General features: G+C 39.8%; 1 protein-coding gene and 1 long non-coding RNA gene across 3 annotated transcripts; one reads left to right on the top strand and one right to left on the bottom strand.

Annotated features, from left to right (window-relative positions):
* Positions 1-884: 884 nt before the first annotated feature.
* Positions 885-12,349, bottom strand: mrps9 (mitochondrial ribosomal protein S9). Of its 2 annotated transcripts, XM_047354810.1 has the most exons (11): positions 12,200-12,349; positions 11,726-11,893; positions 7,352-7,414; positions 5,049-5,079; positions 4,889-4,968; positions 2,997-3,082; positions 2,845-2,920; positions 2,591-2,759; positions 1,917-2,025; positions 1,226-1,395; positions 885-1,146 (listed from the first exon to the last, which is right to left on the bottom strand). In XM_047354810.1, the coding sequence occupies exons 1-11, from the start codon at positions 12,296-12,298 to the stop codon at positions 1,055-1,057; spliced, it is 1,143 nt and encodes a 380-aa protein (XP_047210766.1). In that variant the 5' UTR covers positions 12,299-12,349; the 3' UTR covers positions 885-1,054. The 2 variants fall into 2 exon arrangements, with proteins under 2 accessions (XP_047210766.1, XP_047210767.1); XM_047354811.1 differs by lacking the exon at positions 885-1,146 and having other exon boundaries at positions 1,257-1,640.
* LOC124861251 lies at positions 12,224-19,345 on the top strand. Its single transcript, XR_007036570.1, has 3 exons — positions 12,224-12,354; positions 18,861-18,919; positions 19,119-19,345. It is a non-coding gene; the product is annotated as an uncharacterized LOC124861251 (long non-coding RNA).
* Positions 19,346-21,527: the final 2,182 nt, after the last annotated feature.

Raw genomic sequence — 21,527 nt, forward strand, 5'->3', positions numbered from 1 at the left:
GTCTCAAATCTTTTGTACCCTCTAACAGGTGCTCTTCCAGGATTGTCCTGGATTTAGCTCCATTCCTCCTTCCATAGCCTACCTGTCGCTCCTGAAAAGCCACTGCCATACTTCACAGTGTGAATGTTGTATTCGGGGTGATGTGAAATGTTAGCATTTTGCAAAAACCAAAACGTTAAACATCTGACCAGAACATCTTCTGTGACATGATTGATGTGTCCTCTTTATGGCTTCTGGCAAACTGCAAGTGGGGTTTCTGATGACTTTCTTCTCACCACTCAAGTCCATATTTCTGGGCAATAGTAGTACTGTCGCCACATTCTCCCAGCAGAGCTTTGGTCCAGTTCTGTAGTCCATCTAAAGCTAAAGGGATTTATTAATGCTTAAAGTCACAACTTATCCAGTTCCAGCCAGTTGTTCAGGATTTTTTAAAACATTAATTGACAAAATAAGGAACAAAAATTCAAACAATAACTGATAGTCATTTGGCAATAAAGATTGAAATAACCTAAATCTAACTGATTTTTGTCATTTTACAGTTTTTAAATCAATGAAACAACAACTTTTAAAACAAAAAACTAATTTAGAGTCAGGGTTGCACTGTGGGTATTGTAGGCGCTGTGATTTCTTAAAAGTATCAGATAAAATCGACTGTTTGGTTTAGCCACATCCGTTTCTACCCAAACTTAAAAAAATGTCTATGAATGGAAGAGGGATTTAAGTAATACTGTATAATTGTTTAACATGATTAAATTTTAAAATAAACACTTAAATTTTGTCAAAGTTTTCTATGTAACAAGTTTAGGATTAAATGACATAATGGTATTAAAATAAAGGATTAAATGACATAATGGTATTAAAATAAAGCTAAAACCACATATAGGTTTAGTTTTTATAAGAAAATCTTTAATTTATTTATTTATAAATTGAAAAACAAGGTAAATGTTAATTTTTTACAACACATCTCCATCTAGTGGCCAAACGATCTCAATGCAGCCTCAGACTAAGATTAAACCATGATGGCTCTAGAGGTTTTCAGGTGATTCCACCGTCCTCAGCGTTTCTTCCAGGTGAACTTGCGCCTTGCTCCCTCCTGACCGGGCTTCTTTCTCTCTCTCAACCGCGGGTCGGTTGTTAAAAGTCCAGCTGGAGAAAGAGAAAAACATCTGGAAGTAGTACACAGTCAGGTGTTTCCACATGCCGAGATGTTGCAGTTACTGCTCACCTTGTCTCATCGCCTCTCCTTCTCCCTCTGACACGAAGCTCAGCAGCGCCCTGGAGACGGCGAGCCGCAGCGCCCCCGCCTGGCTCGACCTCCCGCCGCCGCTCACGGTGCACTCCAGGTCGAAGCGTCCCAGCAGGCCGGTGAACTGGAGCGGGAACATCAGCTGCTCTCTGAGCGAGGAGGAGAGAAACGCCGAAGAGATAACAGAATGAGGGGTGAAAGGAGGAAGCGTGGCTGAAAAGGCAGAGAGGTGCTACTTAACAGATAGTGGTATCAACGGTGGAGGCTTAGCTAATTTAATGTCTGCTTGGCTGACTGTTCAGACGGGCCTCTTCCAATCTCAGTAAGTTCTGACTCAGCAGGACTCAGAGAGTGTCTGTGTTCTGGATGGCGTCTCGGCCTGAATGCCTCGTGGCTGCTGACAAAGTCAATTGTCACCTCTGCGCTCCAATTACATCCCATCCTCACACGGCGTGACAACACCAGCGCCGGACACTCACACAGCCACTCAGCTGTGTAATTAAACTTACTACAAAGAGCTAGATAAATAAAGAAATATAAATGTGATGCTGTGAAGAGTGAAAAAAGCTCCTTTCTAATTTATTTTTTTTAGGGTGTGCGGAAGATAAAAGAAGTCCTGTTACACATTTTCAAAGGGAAACGCTACCTGTGAAGGGAGCGGTGCTCCTACCTGTCCTGTAGCACAGGGAAGTAGTGGAGGTAGTCTTCCCCGTTGATGGTGATGGACCCTGAGCCGCAGTCGCGGACGACTACTGATGATTTAGACGTCTTCCTCTTGCCTGAAAGAAAACACAAATGAGTTCAGTTCTCCATTTCTACAACCATCATACCATGCTACAGGCCCACTGAAGACAACCGCGTGGTTTAAAAGCCTTTTTAAAATCTGGTGCACATCACTGGTCAATTTTAGTCGATCTAGTGTTTGCTCAGACAAGGTTATGGTTGCTTAGTCAGCTTTAAGCAAATTTGAGGCATCTGTTTGAACTACTTTGTTGTCCTTCTGAGCCGCTCCATGTTACCTTGTAGGCATTTTGATATTTTGTGTTCCATTGTAGCTCTTTCTAACAACTGGTTTTCTATATTTAAAGAGTCAGTTTGTATTCATTTGAACAATTGTTGTCATTTTTCAACAGTCTGAAACTTTTCACAATTATCACGGTCATTTCCTTGTGAGTCCTGCATCAGATTAATGTGATTCATTAATATTTAAGGGGAACATTGCTTCTTAAATCTCTGTGGACATATTTTATGGGAGAATCTAAAAGCTGATTCTGAAATAAATGGCAAAAATTAAGGCGAAAGATGAAATGGAAGGTTTAGAAGACAGGGTTTTGTGTGTTTTACCCTCTGCAGTGCTGAAGTCAACCCCTTTGTCGTCCTTCTGTAGAGGCGGCACCACCTGATGCATGGTGTGCGCCTCCAGCTGTTGGCGGTGGCGCAGGATGAACTCCTCCTCCAAGCTGCTGTAGGCCATGGACAGCATGCGCTCCATCAGCTGGATGAAACGGTCGTACTGAAGAGGAGAGAAACACAAATTCATTCGTTATCATAAATGAGGCCACGCTAAGATGACCACAGATCAACATGATTGCTCTTACATCATGAGTGGAGATGGTTTCTACTAATAACTCTTCCAGTTCCTCCTTGGTGAGCCACCTGCTTGTTCCAAGAGAGCTGATGGAGACAGGAAATAGGTTAATTTTCAACTTAGTCCAAGAGATCACTTATCTTAAAGGCTTTTTAAACTAACATCTGCTTGGTCTCGGTAGAGAAGAGTCCTTTTGCTCTCAGGCGATCTTGATGCTTCTCGATGTTCAGCACTTTGCCGTACAGTTCCTGAAATGCATCAAAAACAGCACAACATTCAATCTATGTGTAAACTTTACTCGCATACTCTGCCGTGACCTGACCTGAGCACCTGAGCTGAAATGTTTGACCCTAAAACGCGACGAGGACGACCTGACGCGATTCTGTCATGGCGTTGAGCAGAGACAGAAAGACGGAAAGAGGAGGGGTGGGCATGCTGGTCACGTCCCTGAGGGCAGACACCCCCCTCCCCAGCCACCCTGCGCCTGGGTGAGAACTCATTTCCCTGTCAATTATTCACCAGATGTTTGTTTAATTCCTTCTTGATGGAGTGTGCCTAATCCTCTGCCACTCTGACCAGAGATAGAGAGAGAGAGAGGGGGGGGGGAGCAAAACATGGTGGAAAAAACGATTTTCTTTACAAAAAAAAGTGTAATAGAAAATCAGAAAAATGAAAGCAGGAGAAGGAAACGTCTGCAAACACAGGCTCCTACAATGAGGAGTCACTCACGTGGATTGGTTGGTTGAGAAGTATCTGTAACAGAGAGCCAGAGCGCCACTCTTCCTTTTCAATAAGTGTTCTTTATATGCACAAGGCCACCTTAAAGTTCACAGCGGACGCATTAAAGCGCAGAGAAAGTGGTGTGTTTGCAGCTTTACGTGACGTCCATGTGAAAGATGAAGGTTTCTCTCCGGGTTTGTAGCCATAAAGAGCTCAGAGGAGCAGCGGGCGGGTTAATGTACCACGCTGGGCTGAGCAGGAAGGCTGATTTACACACCGCCGCCCCCTCCTGGCAACACCCCTGAGGATGTGTGTGTGATGGAGGAAGATTGTGGAATGAATTAGGAAACAAAGAAAAGGTGGAAGAGCTGGAAACTAGGCAGGAAAAAGGGGTGACTGAGGCTGCAATCATGCAGATAGCCAGGCAGCTCTCAGACATGTCTGACACATATTTAGACCAACAGCAGGAAGTGTACACTGAGATGGTAGAGAAAACAGAATAAGAGGTGTAAGCATAATATCATAATCCCTCTGTGTTTTAGTCACATGGACTTTGGCTGCTGCCCCTCACAACACCATAAGAACACAGCTTTAATAGGATTCTGAGTCCAAACACAAACAGACCATTATTTTTTCCCCCAAACCGTTCTAAAAACACATTTATAGTTTCTTCATTAGTCCTGCTAGTATATAAACTAACATTTGTATTAGAAAACTAGCTAATAAACTAGTATTAGTTCATATGCAAACATTAGATAATATCCAAAAATAGCACAGCATTAGCTAACCCACAGATAACGTCAGCAGATACTTTAAAGACATCTCATTTGCTAAACATTTGCTTTCTATTTTTTTTGTACTTGTTGACTTTTAATGATTGTGTTATTAATATTGTATTAATATACTTCCTGGATTCCTTAAACATTTTGGTTTGGTTCAACATGTTAAACAGCCAACACACAAAAGAGGACATATTTTGGACTTAATCATCAGTAAGGATCTGAACTGATGTTGGCTTATCTGACCACTTTCTGTTACCTTAGAAAACATAATTATCATTGACTCAATTAACCAGAGATATTATAAGAAAATGATTTTTAAGGACAGTGCAACTTCCACTTTGCCCTGTCACTCAGTAAATTAGCATCCATGATAACAGTAGTTCATCTAATTTCAGAGCTGTTTCTGATCTTTTTTTTTTCCTACTAGACATCTGACAAAGTGACATTTTTTATCTGGACTAAAACATCTCCCAGTCTTGCAGCTGTAGTGAGTTTGATGTAAAATCTGAAAGTGTGTGGTGCCTAAAACTATCAGGAAGAAGCTGTACTTACGTGCATGAGGGAATAGTAGGACTGTTTGCCGGTGTAGAACAGGAAGTGGAAAGGCCGTCTGTCTGGTCCCCACTGCACCGCTTTAGAGAGGAAAACAAATCAGCTAATAGTTTAACGATCTAGAGATACTAACAGATGCACATCTGGAAACATCACATACCTCTCTGTTTTGGAAAGATCTCATCAGGATGCTGCAGGTGGAAAAAGATGCCAAAACATTAACCGGAACTATCAATTTAGTCTCCATTCTTCAATAAAAAAACATTCATTTGACCATGCAAAGAATATTGAGAATAAATACTAACAATATTTGGAACAAAAAAGTAAAAAATGAACAACTCTTTGCAATGTTTCCCCTGTTATATATTACACCCCTTTAACGGCCCCCTCCACCCAACCCCTAGCCGGTCAAGTTAATAATTAAAATAAAATGTATTTTATAACTAACGAAGATCACAAAATAAGTAATTTAAGGTTACCTTTCCTATATAAAAAATGTCTTTACATTGGCCTTTTATGAAACAAGCAAAATGGTATTTTCCCAAAGTCGTTTCTACCACTGAAATTTTCTGTTCTCTGCATCACCCGAGGCGGAGGTGACCACACACTCCTACTATGGCGTTATACGTGTGCCACCAACCTGAGCAGTAAGACTGCTGTGAGCACATATCTGCTATCTCTGAGAACAAACAACAATTTGTGGTGTGTGTGTTTAAATCTCACACACACGCTTTCTCAATACGTGTTCTGGCGCAGCTCAACTCTGAGGCTCCTGTTCGCGTGTATGTAAATGAACCACTCCACCAGCCAATCACAGACGGGTATTTTTCATCCAATCAGAGTATTCCTTCAAAAACTGTTTTTGGTTGAATTAAAAAAAAAACAACAACCAATCACATTCAGCGAATCAAAATACTGCAGTAAGCACTAGACAAAATGGTAGGATTTAAGGAAAACACAAGAGAACATAATGAAATAAACACTTTGTAGCCTAGCAATATTTAGCTAGGTACACAAATATGCTTGCTTACTTTGTGCATTTTAGGTAATATTTCTACATTTCTTGAGCTACTAAGTGAAGTGTGATAAACAGATAAAGACAGAAAGATGTTGACAGAAAGATAGATTTAAAAAAAACATGGATAAAGATACACAAAGAAGTGATAATTATTAGTATTAATGATTTTATAGGAATGTTATTTCAGATATTTAGAGATGGATTAAAGCAATCAATTGTTATACTGCTGGTACTGAAAGAAACATGTGCTTCTACACAAAATGAACAGCCAACCATTCTGAAGAAGAATCCAACCAAACTATCTACATGGAAGCAGGTTTTGTGTGGAAGTCCACAACTGGAGTAAGTCTCCACATAAGTCTTTTTAAATCAGTCTAGATGAACGAGATAAGAAAAACTGAACACGTTTCAAAATTGTATCCTCTACTTGACTTTTTTCAGACAATTTTTGTAAAAAAAAACAAAACATTTTTTTAAATGCATACGTACATATATATATATATATATATATATATATCAATATAATTTTGCATTCCTAAAAGAGCTGCAGACTAAATCACTATCATTGTATCAATATAGTGAATTGCAAAAGATGGCTTGGATGCCATATTTGGTAGGTTAAATTAATTTCCAAGGTATGTGTAAAAACACTCCGGCATTACATTTGGCAACTTGAATGAGTTTTCACTGTCCGAAAGCTTAGGGAGGATGGTGGATCAATTGTAATGAGAAAAAAAGTAGCGAGGAAAATGTAAGTTTATCATATTCAATGTCCTTACTGCAATTTTCAACAATATTTTAACATCCTGGCTTTCCTAAATGTTGCACATGTCTAATTCCTAGATAGATTACAGTTAAAATAGAGAACTGGCAAGGACAACACACTGATCCCTCCCTTTCATATCCATCACCAGATGCCCCACCCCCAAAAAGAGGCGGTCCTAGTTCAAACTGTGGCAGTTGTGAACAGAATTACAATTAGTACTTTTATTTTTGATGTTTTTAAACCTAAACAATCAAAGCTTGTTTATCTTTCATTTGATGCTGTTTATTTTCTTTCAGTTATTGTTAATTCTGAATAAAAGTATGAATCAAATGTCTCTTTTTTTTACTTCACTGAGCTGGAACATAAAACAAAAATGTTGGTCAAAGTCATTTAAATAGGCAGAAATGTGCAGTTCAGTTACAAAAAGCTGTTGACTATTTTCTGGATAGGGATAAAAATGTTTCTAACCACATCGCTCCTCAAATTTGTAGTTTTATCTTTTTGAGTTATTGATAAAACAAGAAATGCAGGACTGAGACCTGATTAACCAGGCTATTTGAGAAAACTGAGAAATGGAAACAGAAATAAGCAAATGATAGACAGTATTTTGAAATTTGAGGGCATAACAAAGTAAATATTCACGTTAATTAATAAAACATGGTTAAAAGTGAGATCTCACCTTCATGAGAGGCCGAGCTTTCTTCTCAAACAGGCCAGAGGGGAAGAGGTAAGCGATACTCCTCTGTAGAGGAGAAAAACAGAGCAAAAGAAAAAAAATGAATACGTAAACAGTTTGGGCGATGACGGCTGACATGTCCGGAGAACACGGGTCGATGAAAGTGACAGAAGAGGCGCGAGCTGCTTGCGGGTTCACGGAAAGGCGAGTGAGATTTGTGTTTGTTACTGTGAAGCTGAAGGAGAAAAGCAGCAGAAAAAGGCTCTCAGAGGACATGGTGGACGTCCAACGGTTCACTTGGAGTTCATCTGTGTGACTGTTATTAGCAGGGCTACAGATGGCGCTGTGAATGAGTGTGTTCGAAGAGCGCTGGCTTCCCCACACTCATCTCGACAGCCTGTTCATCCCTCTCTTCCTCCTCCTGTCGGCTCAATTAGTGAAGCAGCAGGTGCTGCTCGCAGGAAGCAGGTTTCTGCCTTTAAGGCTGTCACATCGATGGAGACCGGGTAGAAAGGAAGGGAAAACTAAGGTGAGAGATGCTGCGAGACAGGGGAGGAAAAGTTAAAGGGGAAAAAAAAAGAGAGAAAAGTGGGGAACAGATAAGGACACACCTGTGCTTCCTAAGAGATCCGACACAATATGGGAGAGATCCCAAAGGAGCAAAGATGGAGTGACAGAGGGAGAAAGAGGGGACGATGTCGGATGTAGATCTGAGCAGAGTAAATTTTAGCCACATGGGGAAAAGATGGAGGTTATCGATGACAGCAAAAAAGCTCCAGAAGGAAGAAAATGTTTAAAAAAAGATCTAAACAAAACCAGGGGAAAAAAATGTCTTTGAAAGTTTTTATTCATTTCTAGTACTGGGAAAATGGAAAAATGCAACAAAAAACAAGTATAAATCCAGTCAGCTGGGTTGGTGCAGTCAAAATATACGAGCACCAGTTAGTTAACAGTAGAGATAAGCCGATCAAAGTTTTGAAGGCCAATTCCAACCAGTCATGAAAAATAGGACATCTTATGACAATTTATGTGTTTTTCTATTATATTTACATATATGAATGTTAAAATAAATTCAGCATTACTGAACAAATCAAATCAAATCAAATAAATACACAATCAAAAGAAGCTTTTTAGTTTTCTATGAAATGTAATATAAAATGCAATTACTTGTTGAAATGAGCATTTCAACATTGTTGAAATGAGAGTGAACACTATGGTGAGAACCAAAGAGCTGTCTGAAGGCCTTCAGAAGATCGTAGCAGCTTATTAGTCTGGTAAGTGATTTTAAGAGATCTCAAAAGAATTGAAAATCAGCCATTCCATTGTATGGAAAATAGTCTATAAGCGGAGGACATTTAAAACTGGCAACATGCCCAGGTCTGACCGTCCAAACAGGTTCACCATGAAAGCAGGCCGCATGATGCTAAAAGAAGTCTCCAAAAACCCGAAAATGAGAACGCTCTTTCTACCATTGATATCAAAATTCTTGTCTGTACAATCTATGCCAAACTGCACAGGTTGAGGAGTGCAAGGAGCTAACATTTGCTTTCTAAGAAAAACATGAAGGTCAAACCAGAGTCTCCCAAACAAAATAATTGACAAAGACTATGACTTTTGGTGTACTGCTCTTTGGACAGATGAAGAGAACTTCCTGGACACCAGAACAGAGAACATGTTTGGAATAAACGAAATACCTCATTCAAGGAGAAAAATCTCATTCCACATGTGAAGCATGAAGTGTCATGGTTTGAGGGACGCTTTGATGCAGCAGGACCTGGCCAGTTCACCATTACAGAATCCAACCAGGCTATCAGAGGGTGCTTGAGGAATATGCATGGCCATCTGTAAAAACTCTAAAGTTAAAGCAGAACTGGCCCTTGCAACATGACAATGATTCCACCAAGGACCGGCTAGAGGTAGAGTCAAGGGCTGAGTCAAAGCCCAGATCTTGATCTCTCTCTGCAAAAATAACCCCTTAACCATCTCACAGCCGAAAGTAAGAAGTGGAACAAACTTTCCTTGGACGGATGTCGGAGACTGGTAGATGGCTTCAAGAGGCCTCTAACTGATCCCAAAATGCCAATACATTTAGTCAAAATCTTGTTAAAAACATTGCAACCCAACAAAGCTCGAGAAGCCAGTTACGCTGATGACATTTTAGAATTTTTGCGTAAACCTTCTGTCGACAGAGTGTTTGACGAAACAACATCTCCAGCATGAGGAGAGTTTCATTTCTTAGCTTTTTATCTAAATAAAATTCTACCACATGTTCTGAAAAAGACATCAGTTATCCTTTAGTTTGATAGAAGAATGTCCAATGATAATGATGTCTTTGCAAGTAACAGAAGTCCTGACTGCTTGGTTTATGATAGTGAGAAATGGAATCTGTGGGGCCTTTTTGTGTCATGCATGAAATAACCGGCCCCCACCCCCGGATTGTCCAGATTGTGAACATCTTCTTGAATTTTCCTTGCTCTTTCTCTCCGTCACACCTGAGAAGTTAGGACTCCAAACCAGAGCACAGGGATTCATCAAGAGTCTTGCCGGATTTTTCGGCTTTGGACCACTGGCTGTCGCTTTGCTTTTCACAGTCCGACGCAGACGGCTCTATTGATTACCCGCGAGGGACACGGGGGACAGAACAAGAGACAAGTGGAAAATTGGGCTAAATGTTTGGAAATTTGGCCAACACCCCCACCCCAACAAACATGTGGGAATGTGTTTGATGGTGTTACTAATGGGAATGATGCAGAGGATTAGATGGAGATGACCACACCCGCATGCTGCCAAAGATGCTAATCAAGCATAAAAAACTCCTGCAGCTCCGAAGCTTCTCTCTCCAAAAAAAGGAAATTCAACTTTTACCGTACATTGCTCACTTGGATTAAGGTGTTGAAACACCCGTTAAACTCAGATTCATGTAGAAATTAGATTTATAATAAATATAAGGTTTCCTGCAGGTATCACCAGCTCACATTTAAGACTTTTTAGGACCTTTATGAGTGAAATTTGAGACCAACATCACAACATAAACAGAACAATACAAAAGAATTGAAGTCATAAAATTACTTGCAATGTAAATGTATATATATAGAGTAAGTGGTTACATTTACTTCAGTAACTTTCTGAACTTTTTACTGCATTGTGCTTTTTACTACTCCTACTTAAGTCCACTTTCTGGCTGCTCTACCCACTGCAGGTAAGGTCACAGGATGGAAAAAAAAAAAAAAAGAGGCTTGTTTTAACTAAAAATGTACCAGAGAGACACCTTGAGTTTATGTTGTAGTGAGACGTCTTGTTTGAACACAAGCTTTGTTTAATTGTAATTTTCTGTCTACTGAGCCTGTTGAGCCACTTGGAGGTCAAGTTAACACACAGTAAACAGATATTGTCGCTGTTACTTTTAAGCCAAATGTTGCTATATGTTCCCATGATAGCGGTAGCACTACTTCTTCCGTGTAAAGCGATTACAAGATTATGGCCAGAACAACGGATTTGAACACTTAACCGCACCCATTTGTAGAGACTATATATAAGTGGCGCAGTGCAGCTGCTGGGACTGCATCATTGTAGTTGTATTGTTGGGAATAACAGCTATTATTGTTGGAGTGAAAGACTCCCTCCCCACTCTCAGCTGAGAACCCTGTGGAGCTCAAAGCAACACCTCTGTTGGGCTGTACTCTGCTGTGGATGAGGAGAGCGCAGTGCAAAAGAAACAGAGTTCTCAAAACAACAAGAAGATAATGACTGCATTTTATCCGCAAAGCTGCAATTTGTCTTCTACTAAAACCAACGATAGAACTAAACTTACTATAGGAAGAGACGCTGATGTAAAGGGGTGTGCTCCACTTGGGCTTTGCTTAGGACAAACCCCTTGTTGGATCAGACCACATAAATTAATGGATTTCAGAGCGCAGCGGAGCTGGTGCCGCATTCCGTGTGGAAGCCTAGAAATGGCTTTGTAACCTTTTCCAGACGGATAGGTGTCAAAGATTTTGTTTCTCCCCTGTTCCTGATCGGGGACATGCTGCTTTTGTGGATCTTTTAGCCTACTTCATGTTGCCAAACATGTTCTGTTTAGGTGATTGTTAATTCTACAGGTCTGGCAACAATCAGGCCAGGATGTGGCTGATTAAAGTGACCCAAACATATAACCAGCATTTCTATTTTTGGTATTGATTGTTAATTTGTGCATTCCTTTCCAAGATTTCATAAACCAGAACACAACTCTGACTTCCATTTAACATCCCTTGAATCTGAAGGTTTAGTTGCATATTTCAGAATATTTTATTCAGGATTAACACACTGAATACAAGAAACAGACATATTATACACTGAATCAGAAAAATCCACTGTTTCCACAGTGATTAAACTCACATCTATATCCTCCTGATTGAAGTTTTCAGGGTCCTCTCCCATCATGTTGGCCAGGTGCCGCTTCCCGATCTCAAACTCCTCTATCTGCTTCTGGATAAATTCGGGAGTGAACTTTTCCGGTCCTGCGGCCGCCAGGTTCTTCCTGCGGAGGGCAGAGGTCCCGCATATCTGAGGGGAAACAGCAGTGCTATAGTCATTCATGTAACCTCAGTGACTTCACTAAACATTTGAAGTAGCATGCAGCAAAAGCCGAACTGTACCAAAGATGTTAATGAATCAAACAGAGACACCGGAACATCATCACACTTTGTTTAGATTAACAGAGACGTTGACATGCTCTCATCTTAAAGATCCGCTAAGCTAGTTTCGGATGAAAACAACATGCTAACACAAGGACGTCCATGTTTTTGTCATTTAAATGAATAACTTTTATGGTAAAGAGATCAAATTAGTTATTTGTCAGTCATTGCTTACCTGTCGGTATAACTGCAAGGTGACTGGGTTTGTAGGCGAAGCGCCATTTACACCTTTTCCCAGCAACGATGCTGCAAAACGAACACAGTTCGCCGCCATCTTTGCTGACGACAACAGCGTCAACGCCGGAAGTTAGCGTACGTCACACCAACGTGGTAAGTTTTTTATTTATTTAAATAAAACTAACTTTTATTGTATAAAATTCGGATATGCATTTGTTCCAATTTAGGGGATGATTAGTTGATTATTCTAAATCTAAATCTAAACAAAAAACACTAAATAATAATTGTCCACACATACATAGACTTCCAGTCAAAAGTTTTAGAACCACTTTCTCATTTAATGGTTTTCTTTATGTTTCTAAATATTTACATTGTACGTAGATTCTCACTGAAGGCATCCAAACTGTGAATGAACATATATGGAATTACGTAGCAAACAAAAAACTGCAGAAGAACTTTAAATATGTTTTATATTTTAGAGTTCTTAAAGTAACCGCCCTTTGTTGTGATGACTATATTAACCTTTGACCATCTCTCAATGAACTTCTGTGAAGTTCTTTCAAGACTCTTTGGAAACTATTTCAGGTGACCACCTCCTGACGCTCATGGAGATAACGTCAAGAGAGCAAAGCAGTAATTAAAGTTAAGGGTGGCTATTTTAAAGCATCTAAAATATAAAAATGTTTAGAGTTATTTTACACTTTTTGTTGACTACATAATTCCATGCGTGTTCTTTACAATTTTGTTGCCTTTGGTGAGAATTTACAATGTAAATAGTCATGACAATAAAGAGACCCATTAAGTGAGAGAATGTACCTAAAACGTTTGACCGGTAGTGTACATGCATATACACATGTTTTTAAGTTTATTTAATTAAATTTTTTACATACAAAACAGGGCATTTTGGACACTGACAAAAGTAAAGTTACACTATTTAGGTTCACAGATAAGGTCAGATGTACAAAGTTATGTAATGACGCCATGTTTTTGTGCAGAAAATGTTTAAACCATGATAAATCATTTCAAAACATTTAAACCCCTTTGATGTGACATAACTGTAAAACTATTTCCTAAATTTAGGCCACAATAACATCAGTAACACAACACATCACCAAAAGAACACCATACAAACCGCAGTATTTGGTGACAGTATTGTGCTGTGTGGTTAGTCTCCTTCAGTTGGAACTGTTGTTTTTGACAAGATGGTTCAAATTTTAATTCTGAAGGGCTACAAATACATATCAGTTTTGACCTAAAACTTGATGGTGAAGATGATTTTATTGTTCAACATCACAGTAAGTCCAAGCATACATCAAAATCTACAAAATAATGACTGCACCAGAAAAAAAAAAGTTTTGCAATATACTTGGTTCTGGGTTTGGTCCAGAACTAAATCTGGCTAAGATGATTTTGGATCTGTAGAAGATACCAATTTGTTCATGTTTGAGCAGTTCCTGACCTGAACAGCCCAACACATGCAACTACTTTGTTGGTTTCCGTAACTTTAAAGTAAGGAACGGGTGACACGAAAAAGGTTTGGAGACAAAAGAAAAATGAACTTCACAATCCAAACCACATTACTGAGGACCAAAAACCTGGCGGCAATGAAAGAAACAAGGCAAATAAAAACTGGATTTGTTAAGTCAAAGTCACTGTAGTTGTTCCCAGAGACAGCTGCCACTTCTTAAATCTGAAAGGCAACGCTGCACATCACATTGCACAATGAAAAACATGCGGACCACGTAGCTAAATGTTAAGAAACAGAGGACTCCAAAATCCTTATTTGCACTGCTCATTTAGGCTGTAAATGTGCAACTTTAGTGGGTGAAAGCTCCAGAAAAAAGACCATGACACAATAGCATAATGCATGGACACCAAAGGGACAGGGAAAAAAAAAATATTGCCGTCCACCGGTGAATACCATCTGTGTTGAAAGTAAAGCCACGGACAAAAAAAAAAAAAAGAATATATTGTAAATGTCACCACAAAAGGATTTTAAAGGAAGGGATCACCATGACTTATCAGAAATGACATAAGGAAAAGACTCAGGCAGTGTCTGCCAAACACATTGGCAGGGCTAAAAATAAACAGATTGTTTTGCATATGTGGTGTCATCCATGGAGAGATGGATCAACACATTTTGTGCAGATTCCTTAGAGGGAGACAAACTGCCACTTCACCCCAACTTTGCGGACTGAAATAATCATAAACGTACTCCATCCAGTTTTTCTTCCATGGCTCTGCTTAAAATTACATAAACAAGTCTGCCTTACCAGAATCAAGTTTCAGTATCAATAAATAAAGGTCAGCTATATAGGGTGAAATATTCATCTCTTATGTTAGTATGGGCTTTGAAACTGTTGTTCCAATGCAACTCAGTAAAGTCAGATTCAGATTCAATTCAATTGCAAAATTCAAAATTAATACAATGAGCATCATTTAATGTAAAACATACAATGTCAGTTTCCTAAACGGTAAACAGTGGATTTTTATCAAATCTTGTATATGATTTAAATACAGAGCAAACTTTGGAAGGAAAAACTTCCTTTGAAAAGATTCCCTTTTAAACTGTTGTAAAACCAAGAGTTTTCTAGCAGAGCAAGGGCAAACTAATGTTATACTTTTTGGCTTTTTAGCTGTTAACTTGAATAGCTATTAGCATTGCATTTAACATGTATATCTGTAATAGTGCGTTCACTTTGTAATCGAAATTCAGATTTTCTGAATTCCCAGTCGCGACCGTAGGTGTCCCACATTGCCATCTACACACATCTGGCGAGCCCGCCACTCAATTCCACACGTCGCCACTAGGCGAAATCCTACCTTGCTGATGGAAGCTGTGGCTTCCTATTTGGTGGTAAAGGATTAATGAAGATTTCTTGTATCATTTAGAAAATGTCCACTGAAGTCGTTATCTGTTATTAGACAAAGTTGGAAACTTGCTAATGACAGTCTGTAATCAGAAACTACACACACTGTCATGAAGGGTCATCCACTACAGAAACCTCTGACTTTACTCTAAGTGGGCGGAGCTAAAGAGATGCCATCAATTGAATACATCAATATATTGAACAGCAATCCACGAACAAACACACACAATTTGGTGTGGATCTGATTATGCATCAGGGAGATATAGACGTCTGAAATATTTGAAGGGGGGCCGCTGATTCAAATTGCACTGTAATCCAACTGAGCTTTTTGTATGTTGATTAAGATCATTCATACTTATTTTGGAGCAGAGCGGTTCATGCATGTGTGATTTAGAACCAACTGTATGGAGACGACCGACGAGATATGGAAATTTGCCACACAGCCCAGTCAACAGTCACAGTTCACAGGCGGAGTCAACTTCACCTTCTTCTGTGTCATCAGGCACAGCTTAACACTTGCATGAGTGAGAGTGTAAAGGATGGATATCAAACAGCAGTAAGTCACTCCATGTAGTAAGTGGGTGGAGGAAAAGTAATATTAGCAAATGAGCATGTGAATGTGTTGAGTTCTTGATATACAGGTCCTTCTCAAAATATTAGCATATTGTAATAAAGTTCATTATTTTCCATAATGTCATGATGAAAATTTAACATTCATATATTTTAGATTCATTGCACACTAACTGAAATATTTCAGGTTTTTTATTGTCTTAATACGGATGATTTTGGCATACAGCTCATGAAAACCCAAAATTCCTATCTCACATAATTAGCATATTTCATCCGACCAATAAAAGAAAAGTGTTTTTAATACAAAAAACGTCAACCTTCCAATAATCATGTACAGTTATGCACTCAATACTTGGTCGGGAATCCTTTTGCAGAAATGACTGCTTCAATGCGGCGTGGCATGGAGGCAATCAGCCTGTGGCACTGCTGAGGTCTTATAGAGGCCCAGGATGCTTCGATAGCGGCCTTTAGCTCATCCAGAGTGTTGGGTCTTGAGTCTCTCAACGTTCTCTTCACAATATCCCACAGATTCTCTATGGGGTTCAGGTCAGGAGAGTTGGCAGGCCAATTGAGCACAGTGATACCATGGTCAGTAAACCATTTACCAGTGGTTTTGGCACTGTGAGCAGGTGCCAGGTCGTGCTGAAAAATGAAATCTTCCTCTCCATAAAGCTTTTCAGCAGATGGAAGCATGAAGTGCTCCAAAATCTCCTGATAGCTAGCTGCATTGACCCTGCCCTTGATAAAACACAGTGGACCAACACCAGCAGCTGACACGGCACCCCAGACCATCACTGACTGTGGGTACTTGACACTGGACTTCTGGCATTTTGGCATTTCCTTCTCCCCAGTCTTCCTCCAGACTCTGGCACCTTGATTTCCGAATGACATGCAGAATTTGCTTTCATCCGAAAAAAGTACTTTGGACCACTGAGCAACAGTCCAGTGCTGCTTCTCTGTAGCCCAGGTCAGGCGCTTCTGCCGCTGGTTCTGGTTCAAAAGTGGCTTGACCTGGGGAATGCTGCACCTGTAGCCCATTTCCTGCACACGCCTGTGCACGGTGGCTCTGGATGTTTCTACTCCAGACTCAGTCCACTGCTTCCGCAGGTCCCCCAAGGTCTGGAATCGGCCCTTCTCCACAATCTTCCTCAGGGTCCGGTCACCTCTTCTCATTGTGCAGCGTTTTCTGCCACACTTTTTCCTTCCCACAGACTTCCCACTGAGGTGCCTTGATACAGCACTCTGAGAACAGCCTATTCGTTCAGAAATTTCTTTCTGTGTCTTACCCTCTTGCTTGAGGGTGTCAATAGTGGCCTTCTGGACAGCAGTCAGGTCGGCAGTCTTACCCATGATTGGGGTTTTGAGTGATGAACCAGGCTGGGAGTTTTAAAGGCCTCAGGAATCTTTTGCAGGTGTTTAGAGTTAACTCGTTGATTCAGATGATTAGGTTCATAGCTCGTTTAGAGACCCTTTTAATGATATGCTAATTTTGTGAGATAGGAATTTTGGGTTTTCATGAGCTGTATGCCGAAATCATCCGTATTAAGACAATAAAAGACCTGAAATATTTCAGTTAGTGTGCAATGAATCTAAAATATATGAATGTTAAATTTTCATCTTGACATTATGGAAAATAATGAACTTTATCACAATATGCTAATATTTTGAGAAGGGCCTGTATATTACTGGATTGGACATTACATGACTACTGGAGGACACACATGCACCATTGCTATGCATTGAGCCAGGACTGCCGCAGAAGTAGTGTCAGAAGTCCACAAAACTGATTCTTTTTAAAGGCCAATAAAGTTCTATGAGTAGAATGACATGTTTGACAGTTTGGCTTGAATGTAATTGAGATATAAACCCTCAAGCCAACCCTTGTACCCTATACCCCCTGCAAACCCCCAAGCACAATAAAACAAAATAGGTGTCAGGTGCGTGTAGCGGAGGACCCCGGAATGCAGATGAGCAGGAAGCATATGTGGTGAGTAAACAGATTTAATTAATTAACATTTACTTCAGAAGGTGGCAGCAAAAACAGGCATGAACAGACAGGCTTGGCATGAATGCAGGACTTGACATGAAGAGAGATGTGATCTAAAATGTTTCTGCAACAAAAGAACAGAATGAAGGTGTATAAATGTAACATGGTACAGGTGGAAAACAAAACTGATTAACATGGTACAGGTGGACCGAATGAGGCTAATTGCAAAGAGAACAAAATGTGACTGCAGCAAAACAGAAATTTAAAGATACAAACTAATCAGGAAAACATAACGTACAGAACATGAACTAGAACACAAGAAACTAAAGCACAGCCAGGAAAATAATAGAAACAAGATCCAAAACGTATACTGAAAACAAGAATAACTAGAACCCAAACAAAAACCCAAACACCCTCAAAACATGACAATAGGAGTACATTTCTTTCTTTGACATGTTAGTCCCCCCCCCAGTGCAAAACCTCTAACAAATAATGAAAAACCTTTTATGAACATTAATACATTCCTGGCACTTGTTCATGTGAAAAATCCAGTGTTGATTTAGTAGGGTAATATGTTGGAATGATGTAGTAGAGGGTTAGCATGATCTTTCTGACTGGATAGATCACGCTGAAATAAAATGACTTTTATTTTCAAATCAGACTGTGGTGCATGGGGTGAATTGGACTAACTATCTAGCCATTCATAACTGCACCATACAGACGCACTTCACAAAACCAAAAATAAAACCATGATGTCACAGCCTCCTCTATACTATTCCAAACGAATTCTGTCTTGCCCCTGAGGTTTGGACAGCTGTTTTTCACAGTAAAAGGCAAAATAGCTTTTGTAAAATTCAATAACTATAGTTCCTCCTTCACTGGTTTGTGTGTGTGTGTGTGTTTTGAGTACAGTAGGTTGTTGTGTTTACAGATCAACATTGTGTGTCTTCACTTAGATTACTTTGATAGAGTTGGAACAAGAACACAGGGAGATTAATCAAAGTGAAGGGGCACCGACTCCCGGCCCGTGCCAGTCGATACGGCCACGTGGTTAATTTGCCCCAAGAAGGGCTGTCGTCAGGTTGATGATAAACAGTGTTTGCCCCATTTTTTCGCCACAAGCGTGCTCCTGCTCGCCAAGAAAAATTGTTTCGACCCGTGGTCTCTAATTCACAGTGGGGGGTGAGAGGTGGGACATTAATCATGCTTCTGCTTTGGCCCTTCCCTGACAGGAGAGCCTCCGTGGGTGAATTGGGTGGAGATGTTTAGTTGGAGCTCACTGTGGACACAGGTAAACCCTCCAAAAAGAGCATTATCTGTTTGACTTTGTAAACATGTCAACAACACACTGCTAAATTGAAACAAACAGGCTCCAAACCAGGAAAGGTTAACAAGTACAATATGAAACCTCCTGTGTATTTTTATTCTTGTGTGACTGATGCTTCATATGAAGCATTCCAGCAATGGCTCCTATCCCTCTATTTCAACAGATTTCCATATGGATGGCAGAGATTCCAGTACTAAAGAAACACAACAATAGGTGACATTGGCCTCCCCTCGATGTGCCCGATCCCCAGATTGAGAGACATCCTCTTAATTGTACGTCTGAAACACCGATGGAGCTAAAAAAAAAAAGGAAGATATCAGTGTGGAGTTTTGCCAAGTCGGCTCCTTCCCCTCTTTCTTTCCCAAGTGCTGGAGAATTGAAAGCTTCTAATACCAGGGAGTTGAGGCTTTGCTCCAGTCATCATTTCCATGCTGCTTTACGCTGATTCCCTAATATCCTAAGGGATAAGCCCATCGTGCCGAAACATGGCTGTCATGCCTATAAACCGTTCACGGCTCTGAAGAATCCATTATGGCTGCTCCACAAACATAGGGACTCAAAGGGCCACTTTTCTCAAGCTCATTTACTCTTTTAAACATATTTATTTACACTCAGAGCTGTGGTGGGGGAGAGCTACAATACCCCACAACAAACTGGATTTAAGTTTAAGTGGTCATTTGAACAATAAATCAGACATTTAACGTGCTTAATTTTATCCTTTTTATGATGCACATGTTGATCCTCTGTTGCTTAACAAGCACTGATCAGTATGTGCTGTGAATGATAGTTCACATGTTTTTCTACCTTTGCAAGTTATAGGGGAACTCAAAAGTCAGTGCAATTCAGCCTAATGTGATTAATCTACGGGTATAATAAAACCCATTATCATGGAAAGCCAAAAGCAGTGGTGATGTTAGGATTTTCTAAAGTCAGGGACAACATTTAAAAGAGACAGAGGGACAAGTTCAGGTCCATTTAAAGTTTTTATGAAGCCCAAATCGAGCTAATGCTTTATTTTTTTAGTTTCTCACAATTTTAAACAACAACAATCAGTCCTGTTCGCAATTTGTAGTTTCATTCTCACCTGTGCTCCTATTTAAAATCTGTTCATGATCACATGCCTATTTAACTTTACACATTTTCCATATTGTTTTATATTAAAAACTTCTCCCTTTTTTTGTAAATCCATTTTATTTCTTTCATAAATCAAGCAACCCCCCAACACGCAGACACACCAGCCACGCAGCATATTGCTGCTACCACCATTTAATAGTTCATACAGTGTTTTTAGGTTTGAAAGCCTCACCTTGAAACCTGACTAGAGATAATTCACAATTTGAAATTCATTGTGATAGCATTTTGTATAATAATTTCTCCATGAAAATTCCATGAACAATTCAAAGAAATAATTAAAAACCCAAAATAATTAAACATGTGTCAATGATGAGTGGATATAAACTTCTGATCTGAACTGCCTCTTTTTGTCAGCATGTTCTCTACCATCATATGTTCTGAAAAGTCAGCTATACATGTCAGTTTTCAATTATAGAGTTTTAATTGTACTATAGTAACTTCAAAGTGGCTTTGGTTTTGCAGACTGTAGGTTGAAGTTAGCTTGTGTAGCTGTTAGCTTATGTTGTTGTTGATTAGGTAGCTGTTAGCTTAAATAGCTTTTATCTGTATATGCTGCCAAACTGATTAGCTCTTAGCTTGAATAGCTGTCAACTTGAAAAGCACTTTGCTGGTGTAGGTGTTTACTTGATTTGCTGTTAGCTTAAGTATCTTCTAGCTTGTGTAACTGTAAGTGTAATAAGCTGTTAGTCTGATTAGTTGCTAGCATAAGTATATGTTAGCATGAGTGGCTTGAGTAGCTGTCAATGTGACTTTCAGCTGCTGTTGTTTTGCAGACTACTAGTAGCAGTTAGCAATAGTAACCTTTAGCTTGTTTAGCTGTAAGCCAAAATAGATGTTATCCTGAATAGCTGTTGGCCTAAATGGCTGCAAATTGAATTACAGGGTGCTGGTGTAACTTGATTATTAACTTGATTAGCTGTTTGCCTACGTAGCTGCTAGTTTGACTAGCAGTTAGATTGAGTCTGTAGCTGTGTCCAAATTCAGGGGCTGTCTTCAGAAGGACCCATTCTAAGTAGTCCTTTGAAGGCTGCAAAGACCATCTTTTTCCCGCCCTTACCTCAGCGTAACTTCTGTCGGTTAGCAACTGTGACAGCATGAAGCACAAAGATTTTTCACAGAGCGGTAAAACCGGAGCCCGAACTTTTGCTCGTTTTTTTTGTTTTGTTTATGTGATCCTTGAGATACTCCAGTCAGTAAGACAAAAATAAGTCATACAAGAAGAAGATGGTGAGCAAGGTCCAGCAGAACAGTATTAGAGATGCGTGGTCCTGGTTGAACAATATCACAGACTTTAAGCAGAAGGAGGATCGGATAGATGGAAGTCTGGACAGAAAATGAACCCATTCTTTAACAGGTTCAGTTCAGGACCAAGCTCAGCATTCTCCTCTCCTGCACCCAGCCAAACAGAAATCCCACCCTCCTTTGACTCACAGTTTTC

The sequence above is a fragment of the Girardinichthys multiradiatus genome, chromosome 24 (assembly GCF_021462225.1).
Source record: "Girardinichthys multiradiatus isolate DD_20200921_A chromosome 24, DD_fGirMul_XY1, whole genome shotgun sequence".
Taxonomy (NCBI): domain Eukaryota; kingdom Metazoa; phylum Chordata; class Actinopteri; order Cyprinodontiformes; family Goodeidae; genus Girardinichthys; species Girardinichthys multiradiatus.